At 37.4% G+C, this 17,210-nt stretch overlaps 1 protein-coding gene across 4 annotated transcripts in view; it reads right to left on the bottom strand.

The window, feature by feature from the left end:
* Positions 1-17,210, bottom strand: part of POC5 (POC5 centriolar protein) — a 51,375-nt gene that overhangs the window by 18,238 nt on the left and 15,927 nt on the right. For all 4 annotated transcript variants that reach the window (XM_035291375.3, XM_054252171.2, XM_035291376.3 and 1 more), the window contains 5 exons: positions 15,991-16,196; positions 14,139-14,315; positions 11,686-11,790; positions 3,276-3,455; positions 1,523-1,676 (listed from right to left, as the gene is read on the bottom strand). In XM_035291375.3, the coding sequence (XP_035147266.1) occupies positions 1,523-1,676; positions 3,276-3,455; positions 11,686-11,790; positions 14,139-14,315; positions 15,991-16,196 (822 nt within the window). The remainder of the gene's footprint in view (positions 1-1,522; positions 1,677-3,275; positions 3,456-11,685; positions 11,791-14,138; positions 14,316-15,990; positions 16,197-17,210) is intronic.

The raw sequence follows: 17,210 nt of genomic DNA, 5'->3' as shown, positions 1-17,210 counted from the left end.
TTTGGTAGCTCTACCAACATTATTGCTAATGCACGCTTTACTATTCTTGTCATCTTTCTCATCATTTTAAAAGTAACAGGAGCAAAACAAATCATGTTGTGTAATTAGCAGAAGACATTTCTTCAAATCCTGTTATGGATATTGGCCTTAAGAGACACAGCTGTATTTCAATTTCAATTTTAAGATGGTAAATTTATTAAGGTGGGAAACACTCTACTAAGTCAATTCAAAATCTTCTTAAGCAGGTTATAAGAAACAGGTTTCTTGTAATTTAATGTAAGAAGTTCTAATAAGAATTTGTCACTTTACTTGTGAAACCCACTATTTCTTCCAAGTAAACAATTAAATTTCTCAGTTTGCAACATACAACTTGATAATACTTAGAACTGAAACAAACTATTCTATCATTGAAGGTGGTGAGTTGGTTTTCAACATTGATACTCAAATAAATTACCATTTACTGAAGAAATCAAGTACTCATCTAAGCATTAGCAAGATAAACTATTCAGCCTTGAGATTCCATGATTCTCAGCTAAATTAAATATGGACCACACAGCACAACCACTTCATATAGAAAGCAATTTGCCTAAACTTACCACTATCCACACACAACATGCATACTTTAAATAATAAATGTTTGTTAATGTTTTAAAATAAGGGCATCACAAGCAAAAGAAGTTATTCATTGGATTGAAATCATGTTAATGATTTACAAAATCTTGAGAGGTTGACTTGAATTAAAACTTAATAATTATATCATGACTTTCTATCATCTTACATGTTAAAGTGGATTTTGTCTTTCAAGGTGCTTTCAGATGTTTTACTGCATCCCACAAGAAGCCCCTAGGAAGCAGGTAAGGAAGGTTTATGTTATCTCCTTTGCTCAGAGAAGAAATCTAAGGCCCAGTGAAGAAAATAGGCCCCCGGGGTAAATTGGTGGCAAAGGATTCTAGTTATGGGCTTTTCTATGCCATGCTGACAAAATACTACACAAACCACTCCTATGTCAGGCAATATGTGAATTTTTTTAAAAAATAAAATTACTTCTATAGATAGGCCTATATTTTATGTTGGCTGCAATGAGTTTGAGGCCTCCCTTCAACTAGAAGACTAGGAATTTTTAAAATAAGAAACCACGACTAGATAACAAATACTTACCAAAATAGTCCAAGAAATTAGGAAAAGACAAAATTAGAAATTTTATACTTAAAAAGACATTACAATTCTTAGTTAAAAGAGCCTTAAAATCATGTTATACATGAAAATATTACTTTAACATTTAGCTTAAATACTTAGGAGTGACAGTTTATTTAATGAGCCCTAAGATACCTTGAGTAAACATGACTGAGCTGATTTTCATGGCAGATTTAAGGCTGGATATGACACCATGGAACTAAGAATATCAGCACCTGGATGAAACATATTTACTGCAGATTATTAGTACTGTAGACCATACCAATCAACAAAATCTCCTCAAATCCTTTTTCGAAAGTAGGCAGAGAATCTTCAATGAAACACTAACCTGTATCATTTCTGTTCTGAAATATAGTCATGGCTTCAAGATTTAATGCACACACACCCCTCATGAAAGCTTTTTTCATGGAATCTTCAAAGTGCTCTTTTTCATGTTGCATTCTTTGAATCTCAGCTTTTGCATTTTCCAAAGCTCCGGATAACTACAATAAAAATTTTAAAAAACAAAACTACTTGAGATAACAAGGAAGAATACTGTCAAAAATAAATATATACTCTGAGATTATTCGCATGTGAAATATTAAAAAGTCTGCCAGTTACCTCTTCTGCTATGTTCAATCTATTTTAAAAGGTACATCCTTGCTATACTTTATTCAGTTATAGCCAAAAAAAAAAAAAAAAAGAAAAAAAAAAAAAGGAATAAAAAAAAGGTACATCTTACCTCTATTATCTCCATCAACAAACTGCTTTCATTCCTAACCTTAAAATCAAGGCTCAAACAAGGGGAATTTTATCTAGTCCCATTGAAGATTGCTGGTGTATTTTCATTTTAAAAAAAGATATGCTATTTTTTACCATAAAACTTTTATGTAGGATGTTAAACAAAATACATTAAGAGCCACAGATAGCCTTCTCAGAAAAAAGATTACTACATGCCTGCAATATTAACAAGTTTTATAAAGTAAATGTTACCTTCCATATTTGAAATGCAGAGTGAGCCTAGACACAACTTTCCCCTAGGCCAAACCTCAGGGGACATGCATTTTTTTGCATGTCATTTTGAATTGCAGAAAATTATTTGTATTATGGAATTTATTTTTAATCTTAAGAATCTAATGGTATAATGATGAGCTTTTTTTTTCATTTTAATATGAAAATAGGCCTTCAAGAGGCCTATTGCATTCTTTAGAACTGTTTTTATTTCATTTGGGTTCCAAATGTTTTCCCTTGAAAACAGTGTTAATTTTATTATTAAAAGCCAATGGGAAAAAATAATTTCAATTCCTTTTTTTTTTTTTTTGAGACAGAATTTCACTCTCATCACCCAGGCTGGAGTGCCAATGGTGTAATCTTGGCTTACTGGAACTTCTGCCTCCCAGGTCCAAATGATTCTCCTGCCTCAGTCTGCCAAGTAACTGGGATTATAGGCATGTGCCACCATACCCAGATAATTTTGTATTTTTAATAGAGATGGTGTATCACCATGTTGACCAGGCTGGTCTCGAATTCCTGACCTCAGGTGATACACCTGCCTTGACCTCAGGTGAGCCACTGCACTCAGCCAATAATTTCAATTTCTATACAACTATTTATATTAATCTTGTAAGAATATACAATAAACATTAATGCAAGAATAAACATTTTAATATTTCTGTTTTCATTCTTTTTTTTTTTTTTTTTTTTTTTTTTTTTTGAGACGGAGTTTCGCTCTTGTTACCCAGGCTGGAGTGCAATGGCGCGATCTCGGCTCACCGCAATCTCCGCCTCCTGGGTTCAGGCAATTCTCCTGCCTCAGCCTCCCGAGCAGCTGAGATTACAGGCACGCACCACCGTGCCCAGCTAATTTTTTGTAATTTTAGTAGAGACGGGGTTTCACCATGTTGACCAAGATGGTCTCGATCTGTTGACCTGGTGATCCACCCGCCTCGGCCTCCCAAAGTGCTGGGATTACAGGCTTGAGCCACCGCGCCCGGCCTCTGTTTTCATTCTTGATTAAAGATCAAAAGTAGTCTATTAATTGTGAGTCTACCCATCTTTTTATTCTATTAGAAGAAAGTGAAAATCCAAAAAAAGATGCTTACCATAGCAAATTTGGCTTCATAATCATTAGAAATCTGGACACAAACTTCTTCAGCTCTTGCTTGACAAGCTCTTTCTACCACATCTTTCCACTGCTTTTGGACTATGGAATGCCAGCCTTTCCAGACTTTCTTAAGTAAAGCTCTCTGGTAGTACTGGTCAGCTAGCTTACCTTCATAAACCTAAATAAAAGTAAAAGATAACTTCAAAACACAGTGGACTGCTGAATATATTGGTAGTAATAACAAATATAACATGGTGATAAGTGTACATACCGACATTATTTAATCCTGTACTATTCTCATCTTGCACATAGGAGAATAGGCTTAGAGAGGTTAAGAAACCTACACAGGTCACACAAAGAGTATGAGTAAAGCCAGACCTGCCTGACTCCAGAGACTGAGCTCTTATCCATTATATCATTGTTTTACACAACTAATCAAGTTAGGGAAAAAAAATAAAACCAAATGAAAGAAAATGAGCATATCACCACTTGCCATCTTAGTTTTGAATTTAGCAGGACCAGAATGACAGAGTGACTAGAAGGCAGGAAAAGGTGGTGGCTGTGGCTTCAGATGACACTGCCTTCTCTTCAGCTTGATGGCCACCACAAGCAAGATTAATTTATAAACCTTGCCATCATATATGGTGCCAATCCAAATAAGAATATATGCTGTTTTTCTCATCAATGAGTTTAAATTCCTTTGAACAAGTAGTTCCAATTCTCAATTTCTTAAGTTTGAAAAACTATCCAAAAAGTGATAGTAGCCTCAACTATTCTGGCTAAAAATAAATATATATTCACATTATTTTACTTGACAAGTTTCAGAATAGAGTATATTCATTTTAACCAGTTTACATACTGTGGATTTAATCTATTGGGATTAATTTAAAAAATGAAAAAAAAAAATACCAGAAAGTATTCTTAAAGGAGAAATCTTATTTCGGGATAAAGTAGGTTGAGCATCCCTAATCCAAAAATCTGAAACTTTTTGAGTTCCAGCATGACACCACAAGTGAAAAATTCCACAAAGAAGTATTTAACACAAACTTTGTTTCATGGATAAAATTATTAAAAATATTGTATACAATTACCTTAGGCTATGTGTATAAGGTGAAATATGAAACATAAATGAATTTTGTATATAAGGTGTGATATGAAATATAATCTAAAATCCAAAATTCTCCTGGTGCCAAACATTTTGGATAAGGGACACACAACCTGTACTAGCTTTTTTCTTAAATACGAATCTCTTGGAAACTAAATACACAGAGATTACTCCATAGCTCACATGAATATACATGGAAAACATACATATTCATCTCCTATACTTATATGTCTCTAAACTCCGTCTTCTTGTGGGATATAGATATACTCTCATACTTTTCCACTTTTGATACAATTTATTATTCTCTTTCAGTTCACTATTTATACTGATATACCAAAACTCAGCTCTTAATTAAAAGCTGTCCAAGTTTAATTGATATACTATAAGGTAAAGATAACTTTTAAAATGTTACACAGGTATGGCTTTCTCTGATTCTCACTCTATAATGAACATTTATACTGTGATTTAATGTATAAATATAGTAAAGCCTCTGTATTCAGGCATTTAAAACATAGAAACAATATAGGAAGCATTTAATATGTTAAAGACTAATTTCTTTCTCCACATAACCATAACTGAGGACCCATTTATTAAAGGGGTTCTATTACCAGGGCATTTACAATTTAGGAACAATCCTTATGAACCTACTATGAAGCAGCAAATGATATACCTATTGTAATATATATTATGGGGGGACTCAAGATGGCGCTGTGAGAACAACCCAGGATTGGAGCCCGCGTTGAATTCGCAAACGGTGAGTCAGTGCTGCATTTCCAGACTGATATTTGTTGCCCACAGAACGGGGAAACTCCCAAGTATAAAAAGACACGGGACGCCAGGCAGTAGGTCTGCCTGGCGAAGCCGGCAGCCGGGGCGGCGGCGGCTGGCCCTACCCAGCAATCCCCACAGGGCGTGCTTGTCCGGGTGCCTTGTTGAACCGGCAACCTGAGACTTGAGAGGGCTGGACTTGAGACTGAACGAGACTTGCACAGTAGCCCAGCCCAGGGGATTGCAGGGACAGATCGCTTGGGATACCCAGTGGGACGAACAAAACCGCGATTTCAAACTATCCCGGGCAGACGGTCCGAGACGCTCTGTGGGGGAGGGGCGTCCACCACTACGGAGGCAACCTGCCCCAACTGATATACACGCCCACTGCTGAGGCAGCCAGCCGTTGCCGAGGCAACCCGCCCCAACTGAGATACACGCCCACTGCTGACGCAGCCAGCCGTTGCCGAGGCAACCCGTCCCTACTGAGATACACGCCCACTGCTGACGCAGCCTGCCGTTGCTGAGGCAACACGCTACAACGAAGAGACTCCGCCGCAGGGCGTGGCGGAGACCACAGCAGAGCCTGCAGGAACAGCGCGAATCACACAACAGCAGGGCGGAGCCTCGGCAGCCAAACAGTGGCTAGTCTGCCTTTGAGCTGGGCAGGACACCTGATCGGACATCCAAAAATAAAGCCCAAACCCCTCAACACAGAGCATTTGAGAAAAAAAAAAAGGGTTGTTTAATGAGCTGTGTTGCAGCAGAATCAAACATAGCAGCCTAACAGCCCTGAATGAACAACAGAGTGCACAGCTCAGCAATTAAACCCCCCTATAAAGTACAAACTGTCTCCTCAAGCAGCTCCCTGACCCCTCTATATCCAAAAGACTGTCATTAGGCAGGCATCATCCTGGGACAAAGAGAGCAGAAAAAGAAACTGGTAGCATCCCTCGCTGTGCCACGGCTACTAGAGGTGCACCCCAGACAAGCAGGGTCTGGAGCGGACCTCAACAGTCATACAGCGAAGGGGCCAGACTGGTAGAAGGAAAACCAAGTAACAGAAATACTTCATCATCAACATTCTGGGTGTCCACTCAGAGACCCAAACGAAAACTGAGCAACTACGCAGACGACCAGCGGACAAATCCACAAAGATGGGAAGAAACCAGCGCAAAAAGGAGGAAAACACCCGAAACCAGAACACATCGCCTCCTAGAAAGGACCAAAACTCCTCACCAGCAAGGGAACAAAGCTGGACGGAGAATGACTGTGACGAAATGATGGAATTAGACTTCAGAAGATGGATAATGAGAAACTTTTGTGAGCTAAAAGATCATGTATTAAATCAATGCAAAGAAACTAAGAACCTTGAAAAAAGATTTGAAAAAAGATTTGAGGAAATGATAACAAGAATGGATACCTTAGAGAGGAATATGAATGAATTAAAGGAGCTGAAAAACACAATACGAGAACTTCGCGAAGCAAACGCAAGTTTCAATAGCCGAATTGACCAAGCAGAAGAAAGAATATCTGAAGTCAAAGACCAACTCAATGAAATAAAACGAGAAACCAAGATCAGAGAAAAAAGCGCAAAAAGGAATGAACAAAGTCTCCAAGAAATGTGGGACTATGTGAAAAGACCTAACCTACGTTTGATAGGTGTACCAGAAGGGGACGAAGAGAATGAATCCCAGCTGGAAAATACTCTTCAGGACATCATCCAGGAAAATTTCCCCCACCTAGCAAGACAAGCCAACACTCAATTGCAGGAAATACAGAGAACACCACAAAGATATTCCGCAAGAAGAGCAACCCCAAGGCACATAATCGTCAGATTCAACAGGGTTGAAATAAAGGAGAGAATACTAAGGGCAGCCAGAGAGAAAGGTCGGGTCACCCACAAAGGGAAGCCCATCAGACTCACAGCAGATCTCTCGGCAGAAACACTACAAGCCAGAAGAGAGTGGGGGCCAATATTCAACATTCTTAAAGAAAAGAACTTTCAACCCAGAATTTCATATCCAGCCAAACTGAGCTTCAGAAGTGAAGGAAGAATAAAATCCTTTGCGAACAAGCAAGTACTCAGAGATTTTGTCACCACCAGGCCTGCTTTACAAGAGCTCCTAAAAGAGGCACTACACATAGAAAGGATCAATCAGTACCAGCCATTCCAAAATCACACTGAATGATAAAGAGCTTCAACATAATGAAGAATCTACAACAACTAACAGGCAAAACAGCCACTTAGAATCAAAATGGCAGTATCAAATTCACACATAACAATATTAACCCTAAATGTAAATGGACTAAATGCACCAATCAAAAGACACAGACTGGCAAATTGGATAAAAATCCAAAACCCATCAGTGTGCTGTATCCAGGAAACCCATCTCACATGCAAGGATACACAAAGGCTCAAAATAAAGGGATGGAAGAAGATTTACCAAGCTAATGGAAAGCAAAAAAAAGCAGGAGTTGCAATTCTTATCTCTGATAAAATAGACTTTAAAGCAACAAAGATCAAAAGAGACAAAGAAGGCCATTACATAATGGTAAAAGGATCGATACAACAAGAAGAGCTAACGATCCTAAACATATATGGACCCAACACAGGAGCACCCAGATACATAAGGCAAGTTCTTAATGACTTACAGAAGGACTTAGACTCCCACACAATAATAGTGGGAGACTTTAACACTCCACTGTCAATACTAGACAGATCAACCAGACAGAAAATCAACAAGGATACCCAGGGCTTGAACTCAGACCTGGAGCAAGCAAACCTGGTGGACATTTACAGAACTCTCCACCCCAAATCCACAGAATACACATTCTTCTCAGCACCACATCACACCTACTCTAAAATTGACCACATAATTGGAAGTAAAGCACTGCTCAACAAATGCAAAACAACTGAAATCATAACAAACAGCCTCTCAGACCATAGTGCAATCAAGTTAGAACTCAGAATTCAGAAACCGACCCAGAACTGCACAGCTTCATGGAAACTGAACAACTGGCTCTTGAATGTTGACTGGGTAAACAATGAAATGAAGGCAGAAATAAAGAAGTTCTTCGAAACCAATGAGAATGAAGACACAACGTGCCAGAACCTCTGGGACACATTTAAAGCAGTCTCTAGAGGAAAGTATATAGCAATAAGTGCCCATATGAGGAGAATGGAGAGATCCAAAATAGACACCCTATCGTCAAAATTGAAAGAGCTAGAGGAGCAAGATCAAAAAAACTCAAAACCCAGCAGAAGACAAGAAATTACTAAGATCAGAGCTGAGCTGAAGGAGATTGAGACACGAAAAACCCTTCAAAAAATCAATAAATCCAAGAGCTGGTTTTTTGAAAAGATCAACAAAATAGACAGACCACTAGCCGGATTGATTAAAAATAAAAGAGAGAACAACCAAATAGATGCAATAAAAAACGATAAAGGGGAAATCACCACAGATTCCACAGAAATTCAAACCATCATCAGAGAATATTACAAACAACTCTATGCACATAAACTAGTAAACCTGGAAGAAATGGATAAATTCCTGGACTCCTGTGTCCTCCCAAGCCTAAACCAGGAGGAAGCTGAAACTATGAATAGACCAATAACAAGGTCTGAAGTTGAGGCAGCAATTAAGAGCCTACCTCACAAAAAAAGCCCAGGTCCAGATGGGTTCACAGCCGAATTCTACCAGACACACAAGGAGGAGCTGGTACCATTCCTTCTAAAACTATTTCAAACAATCCAAAAAGAGGGAATCCTTCCCAAATCATTTTATGAGACCAACATCATCCTGATACCAAAACCCGGCAGAGACCCAACGAGAAAAGAAAACTTCAGGCCAATATCCATGATGAACATAGATGCAAAAATCTTCAATAAAATATTGGCAAGCCGATTGCAACAGCAAATCAAAAAACTTATTCATCATGATCAAGTAGGATTCATCCCAGGGATGCAAGGCCGGTTCAACATACGCAAGTCTATCAACGTAATTCACCACATAAACAGAACCAAAAACAAAAACCACATGATTATCTCAATTGACGCAGAGAAGGCATTTGACAAAATTCAACAGCCCTTTATGCTAAAAACCCTCAATAAACTCGGTATCGATGGAACGTATCTCAAAGTAATAAAAGCTATTTATGACAAACCAACAGCCAATATCAAACTGAATGGGCAAAAACTGGAAGCATTCCCTTTGAAATCTGGTACTAGACAAGGATGCCCTCTCTCACCACTCCTATTCAATATAGTACTGGAAGTTTTAGCCAGAGCAATCAGGCAAGAAAAAGAAATAAAGGGTATTCAAATAGGAAAGGTGGAAGCCAAATTGTCTCTATTTGCAGACGACATGATAGTATACCTAGAAGACCCCATCGCCTCAGCCCAAAAACTCCTGAAACTGATAAACAACTTCAGCAAAGTCTCAGGATATAAAATCAATGTGCAAAAATCACAAGCATTCGTCTACACCAAGAACAGACTTAAAGAAAGCCAAATCAAGAGCGAACTGCCATTCGCAATTGCTACAAAAAGAATAAAATACCTTGGAATACAACTCACAAGGAACGTAAGGGACCTCTTCAAGGAGAACTACAAACCACTGCTCAACGAAATCAGAGAGGACACAAACAGATGGAGAAACATTCCATGTTCATGGTTAGGAAGAATTAATATCGTGAAAATGGCTATACTGCCCAAAGTAATTTACAGAATCAACGCTATCCCCATCAAGCTACCATTGACTTTCTTCACAGAACTGGAAAAAACCACCATGAACTTCATATGGAACCAAAAGAGAGCCCGCATAGCCAAGGCAATTCTAAGCAAAAAGAACACAGCGGGGGGCATCACACTACCGGATTTCAAACTATACTACAAGGCTACAGTAATCAAAACAGCATGGTACTGGTACCAAAACAGAGATATAGACCAATGGAACAAAACAGAGGCACCGGAGGCAACACAACATACATACAACTATACAATCTTTGATAAACCTGACAAAAACAAGCAATGGGGAAAGGATTCCATGTTTAACAAATGGTGTTGGGAAAACTGGCTAGCCATGTGCAGAAAGCAGAAACTGGACCCCTTCCTGACACCTTACACTAAAATTAACTCCAGATGGATTAAAGACTTAAACATAAGACCTGGCACCATAAAAACCCTAGAAGGAAATCTAGGCAAAACTATCCAGGACATAGGAGTAGGCAAGGACTTCATGAACAAAACACCAAGAGCATTGGCAACAAAAGCCAAAATAGACAAATGGGACCTAATCAAACTCCACAGCTTCTGCACGGCAAAAGAAACAGTCACTAGAGTGGATCGGCAACCAACAGAATGGGAAAAAATTTTCGCAGTCTACCCATCTGACAAAGGGCTGATATCCAGAATTTACAAACAACTCAAGCAGATTTACAGGAAAAAAACAAACAAGCCCATTCAAAAGTGGGCAAAGGATATGAACAGATACTTTACGAAAGAAGACATATATGAGGCCAAGAATCATATGAAAAAATGCTCATCGTCACTGGTCATCAGAGAGATGCAAATCAAAACCACATTGAGATACCATCTCACGCCAGTTAGAATGGCGATCATTAAAAAATCTGGAGACAACAGATGCTGGAGAGGATGTGGAGAAAAAGGAACACTTTTACACTGTTGGTGGGAGTGTAAATTAGTTCAACCATTGTGGAAGACAGTGTGGCGATTCCTCAAGGCCTTAGAAATAGAAATTCCATTTGACCCAGCAATCCCATTACTGGGTATATGTCCAAAAGACTATAAATCGTTCTACTATAAGGACACATGTACACGAATGTTCATTGCAGCACTGTTTACAATAGCAAAGACCTGGAATCAACCCAAATGCCCATTGATAATAGACTGGATTGGAAAAATGTGGCACATATACACCATGGAATATTATGCAGCAATCAGAAATGATGATTTCGTGTCGTTTGTAGGGACATGGATGAATCTGGAAAACATCATCCTCAGCAAACTGACACAAGAACAGAAAATGAAACACTGCATATTCTCACTCATAGGTGGGTGATAAAAAATGAGAACACATGGACACAGAAAGGGGAGTACTAAACACTGGGGTCTATTGGGGGGAAAAGGGGAGGGCCAGTGGGAGGGGGAGGTGGGGAGGGATAGCCTGGGGAGAAATGCCAAATGTGGGTGAAGGGGAGAAGAAAAGCAAAGCACGCTGCCATGTGTGTACCTACGCAACTGTCTTGCATGCTCTGCTCATGTACCCCAAAACCTATAATCCAATAAAAAATTAAAAAAAAAAAAAAAAATATATATATATATATTATATGTTCGTAAAATCTAAAATGTATTTTTTCAAACCATATCAAAATCAAATTTCTTTGAAATAAGAGGAATATTAAATCACAAATTCATTTTGACTTATTAGAAAACAACTATAATTAGTGATCCTGAACACTTTTGAATTCAGAAATCTAACAACCATCAGTGGTCTTCTGCTTTTACACTTACGTCCTGTCTGGCTCTGACATGGCCGATTCGCCAGTGAAAGAATGTTCTCATCAATTCTGTCTTTTCCTTTTGCTTGCCTATGGCATGAGACAAGCTAGAAATCACCTGTAAACAGCAATTAACCCAATTATTGTGATATTACAATAACAGTAATTGGTAAAGAGATTTTTTTCATGTATCAAAAAATGGTAGAGAGGATAGCTATGGATCACTACTATATTCATCAATTAACCTCATAATTATCTTTAAAAATATGATAAAACTTTCTCACATAAATACACTAGATATTAACTAATGAAAGGGAACAAAAGAAATCTTCATTATGTGTGTATCTTGGTAATCACCAATAAAAAGTTTATGTATATGCAAATTACTGACATTAAATTCAGGTAAAACAATTATACATTTGAAATTTCTGCTATATACACCATGTCTTTATTCACTAGATTGGAGGGCAGGGGCCAGAATATTTAGATATTTAAATATCTTTCTAATCCCTACTATTACATGGATATAGAAGTTCATCAAAAACTGTTCAATGATTTTCTTGATTAAACCTTTAGAAGCAAATAATAATTATAATAATTATATTATTTGCTTATTAGTTACATGTTATACATATATAACATGTTATACAAATAACTTATTAATAACATGACATGTTATATATCATGTTATTAATAGCTACATGTTGACGCACTACTTCAGTGATATTATTATTCTTGTTCTTAAAAAACAATTTAGAAGGCTTTAAAATCCTAATATCCTCTCTTATAAAGAACTGAATAACTAAAATACATTTCTAAAGATAGTCACATTAAAAAGAGATTTTGTAAATTGGGCACATTTACCAAGAGATATTTATACCTGTTCTTTAAATGATTTCCAAAGAGGAAAAGGGCATACATTCTAAGACACTGAAAATATTCTATGTATTAAGCTGAATGGTAGTACCTGTCTATGCACTTTATTCATTCTCATAAACTGAACACGATATCTATATTCTTTGATATTTCAAAATGAAAAAATTATAAGTTAAAAATTGTAGAACAGAATATTGAGTATAACAAAGAAAATGACTGACATTAAAATCCATTGTTTCAAAAAAATCAAATTATATAAAATGTTCAATTTTATATGAAATCAAGATATATTTAAAAAATTATAATCTTTAATTCATGAAAACACTTAAGCGCTGCTTCTGCAGACAAGCAGCTGAGGTGTCTGCCCAAGTCCTCCTCCGCTGACCACCACAACTGTCCTATCTGTAAGTGGATGCCCTTCCAGACATCCATTTATACAGCAGGGCAGAGACCTTTGCCTATCTGGTTTGTTCCAAGTACTGTGTCAGGAGGCAAAAAATTAGCACAGACTTGAATCTTACTTTCAAATTCTTACGAAGCTAATGGAAAGTGAAATAAAACAAGTTTTCTGTGTTTATCAATAAAATGAAGAAAGCCTTCATTAATGAAAACACACCCATCACAGGTAGAATTTGAGATGCTTGTAGCCAGTCATGGTGGTATGTACCTGTAGTCCCTGGAAAGGGCCAAGGCAGGAGGATCACTTAAGCCCAGGAGTTTGACATTGCAGTGAGCTATGATTATGCCTATGAATAGCCACTGCTCTCCAGTCTGGGCAACGTAGTAAGACTCTCTTTCAAAAAAATAAAGAAAAAAAAGAGTATGAGATGCTTAAAATGATCCCTAAAAGGATGGTTTAAAATGCAGATAATGCTGGTTCCCTGATGGTCTCTTAAGGTCAGTTTTAAGAAAGAGATCTAGTTTTTTTTTTGAGGTGGAGTCTTGCTCTGTTGCTCAGGCTGGAGTGCAGTGGCACAATCTTGGCTCACTGTAACCTCTGCCTCCCGGGTTCAAGCAATTCTCCTGCCTCAGCCTCCTGAGTACCTGGGACTACAGACACACACCAACACACCCAGCTAATTTTTGTATTTTTAGTAGAGAGGGGGTTTCACCATGTCGGCCAGGATGGTCTTGATCTCCTGACCTTGTGATCCACCCACCTCGGCCTCCCAAAGTGCTGGGATTACAGGTGTGAGCCACCGCACCCAGCTAAGGAAGAAAAGCTCTAAGGAAGATTAGGAAAAAAAAAAAAATGACTATATTTACATTTAGCATATGCTCTTTTTAAAACAACTGTTTTAAATTGACAAATCACAGTTTTATACACTTATGGGTTACAAGGTGATGTTTTAATAGAGTTTACAAAGCAAACACTCTTAAAACATCAAGAACATTGATGTCAATGGTGAGGATAAAATGACATTATGCTAGTATGTTTAATGGGAAGAATAAACCCAATGGCTATGAATTTTTCTATTAGTTTCTTAGAGAAACTGTACCTTGTATGAGCCAAATAATCATTTCTTGGAATTTATTATTTAGCAAGAGATTTAGTGACTCTGAGTTAAAAAGAAATATAAAAAGGAAGACCTCATCTTTTCTCCCAATGGAGATTTCAAAGGTTTTTTGCAGCTCCTTCAAGTCATTGATCTGATTATACAGTTGTTTTACATGTGCTGCGTGTTTTTCTTTCTCTTTTTTCATTTCCATTCGGTGCCAGTCAATAAAATTAAGTCTCCATTTACTTAGTTCAGATATGATGTTTGTCTGAAAAATATTGTGACAAAATTCATTAATATAACTTCTTAAAACTACACTGAAATTAAGAAACATTAAAAAAATCAGAACAAGTAATCAACACAAAAGCCATAAAACAATCAGAACACTCTAATAAAAAACATATGTAAGTTCAACAGTCACAGGTCTTTGCACTTTACATTCATACTACAGAAGCTAATTTTTCCCTATTTTAAGTAATTTTGTGTGAAATCTTGTTGTCATTTAAAAAAAATTCCAGGCCTCATTCACTATGTTCCTTTGTTTATTCAAGGATTAAATGTCCATATGAAGATGGATCAGGAATAAAGGGAAACAGAACTACAGCATAGGCCAAGCCATACTGACCAGGAAGTTATTTAGATACAGGTGACAGTGAAAACCATGGGAGTTGATACTTTTTTCCCAAGCTGTTTATTACAGATTATTAGCTGTTATTATAGACCAAGTTCTTTTACTCTACTGACTGGCATAAATAAAAAGACCAAATAATCATTTATTATTTAAAAAAAAAAAACCAAACAACATATTAACTAAACTATAACAATGTAAATGGCTGGTGGTATAATAAATACTCCAACTGACTTACACTATTATAAGTATGTAACCTGTTCCAAGGGGAAAATGGTAAGAACTATGCTGAAGAATTATTTCTAGAATTTAAGGTTCCAATGAGAGAAACATATAAATGCCACAGAACTCATATGGCTATAATTTCTCTACATATGTGAGTATGTAACTTAGTTTTCTAAAATTATATGTTTCAGAAAACTGTCATTTTCTCCAGTTTTTTAATAATAACAAAAAACAAAAACAAAAAAAAAAACTTGCCATTTCTGCAATACTTTGTTTTACTTAAAAACCAGTACTATCAAAATAAACATCAACTTTTATAAATTTATCACTTATATATCATGGTTGCTCTAAGAGTAGCTATAAAATGAATATCCATTACAAAAATTGGATCTTTTGTTTAACATAAAAGGAGACATTGCCATTATTCACAACTATGATATGGTAAAGGCTCAGTATGTCTCAGTTACACACAGGCTGAGCCATTCAAAGCATCTTCGAAATTCAGTGGAGCATGTAGAACTGTTGCAGCAACCACTTAAAACCTGGCAACTCAAAGCACAGTTTCTGAACCAGTAGCATCACCTGGGAGCCTGATAGAAATGAGAACACATGGACACAGGGAGGGGAACATCACACACTGGGGCCTGTCAGAGGGTGGGGGGAAAGAGAGGGAGAGCATTAGGATGAATACCTAATGCATGTGGGGCTTAAAACCTAGGTGACGGGTTGATAGGTGCAGCAAACCACCATGGCACATGTATACCTATGTGTAACAAACCTGCATGTTCAGCACATCATGTATCCCAGAACTTAAAGTAAAATAAAAAAACAAACAAGAGTAAAAACAACAAAAAAGAAAAGCATAATCTTAGGCCCTGCTGAAGACCTACTGTGTATAAAGCTATAGTTTAACAGGCTCCCTTATGATTCCTAAGTACATTAAAGATTGAGAAGCAAGACTTAAGACACTGAACTGATCTCAGGAAACAAAAGATAAAAAAACGTTTGATTTAAAAAAAATCAACAGTATAAACGAGAGTAAAACTGTTACATTACATATCAAACAACTGTAATTGAACAACTGCAGTACCTTAAGACCTGAACTCCAAAGATCAAGTACATTTTCCATCTTCTGAAGGTTTTCATCAGAAACAAGAAAATCACTCACAACTATTTCATGGACATCTGTATGACTAGAATTTGTTGCTGGTGAGGAAGAGTCAGTTAAAAGATGTGAACTGAAAAAATCCATGACTGGGTGAGAAGGCTTCCTTGGTGATAACACTGGTGACGACTCTAGAATAAAAGAAAAGTGGTAGCCGTCAAGCCAAATTGAAAATAACTCAAGTTGGTAAGGAACCATACTGGAAGGCTAAAAGACGTCTGCTACCTATGGAGGCTGAGAAAAATGTAGAGAAACGACCTTTCAGGTGTACCTTAATCTATTTTTAATTTCAGTATTGCCACTGATTTAGCATGGACTGGCACGAGATACCTCTTATATTCCCAATCTCTTCTCCCCCAGCAAATGACCTCTATCACAAATATAGATCCTTCATATATCCAGGTCCAGCTGGAGCTGAAACTATCATCATCTGTATCATTTCACCATTAATGAAGTGCTGTTTCTGTAATAAAAACATTATAAAGATTAATTTTCATAATACATGCTGCCCCCCCCAAAAAAATAGGAATTATTGTCTCCATTTTACTGATGAGAAACTGAGGTTCAGAAAGAGTTAAGTAATTGGCCAAGGTCAGTGTGGTTGTATATAGGTCAATATTACTCTAATAAGTTCATCACTGTGATTGGTTTTAATACTATTAAAGTTCAACAATATAAATAGAAAAAGACTCATAATTTAGTTTTCCTGATATTCTGTTGTAAGTACTCGGTTAGGCTTCAATATATAGGTGAGAAATATATACACATCTCTATATGCATGTACAAATATATAACTCTAATCCCGTGGCCATATACAGGAAGGTGGGGGAGAGTAAGGGCCCTAAAGAGGACTGGAATCTATTTCTAAAAAAAGCACTGAAAGACTGGGCTCAGCGGCTCACACCTATAATCCCAGCACTTTGGGAGGCCGAGGTGGGCGAATCACAAGGTCAGGAGTTCGGGACCAGTCTGGCCAACATAGTGAAACCCCATCTCTACTGAAAATACAAAAAATTAGCTGGGTGTGGTGGCTCATGCCTGTAGTACCACCTACTCTGGAGGCTGAGGCAAAAGAATTGCTTAAACAATTCTATTGTTCGAGCCAGAGGTTTCAGTGAGCTGAGATCATGCCACTGCACTCCAGC

The sequence above is a fragment of the Callithrix jacchus genome, chromosome 2 (assembly GCF_049354715.1).
Source record: "Callithrix jacchus isolate 240 chromosome 2, calJac240_pri, whole genome shotgun sequence".
Lineage (NCBI taxonomy): Eukaryota > Metazoa > Chordata > Mammalia > Primates > Cebidae > Callithrix > Callithrix jacchus.
The sequence above is the reverse complement of the archived record's forward strand: the minus strand, read 5'-3'. Positions and strand labels throughout refer to the sequence as shown.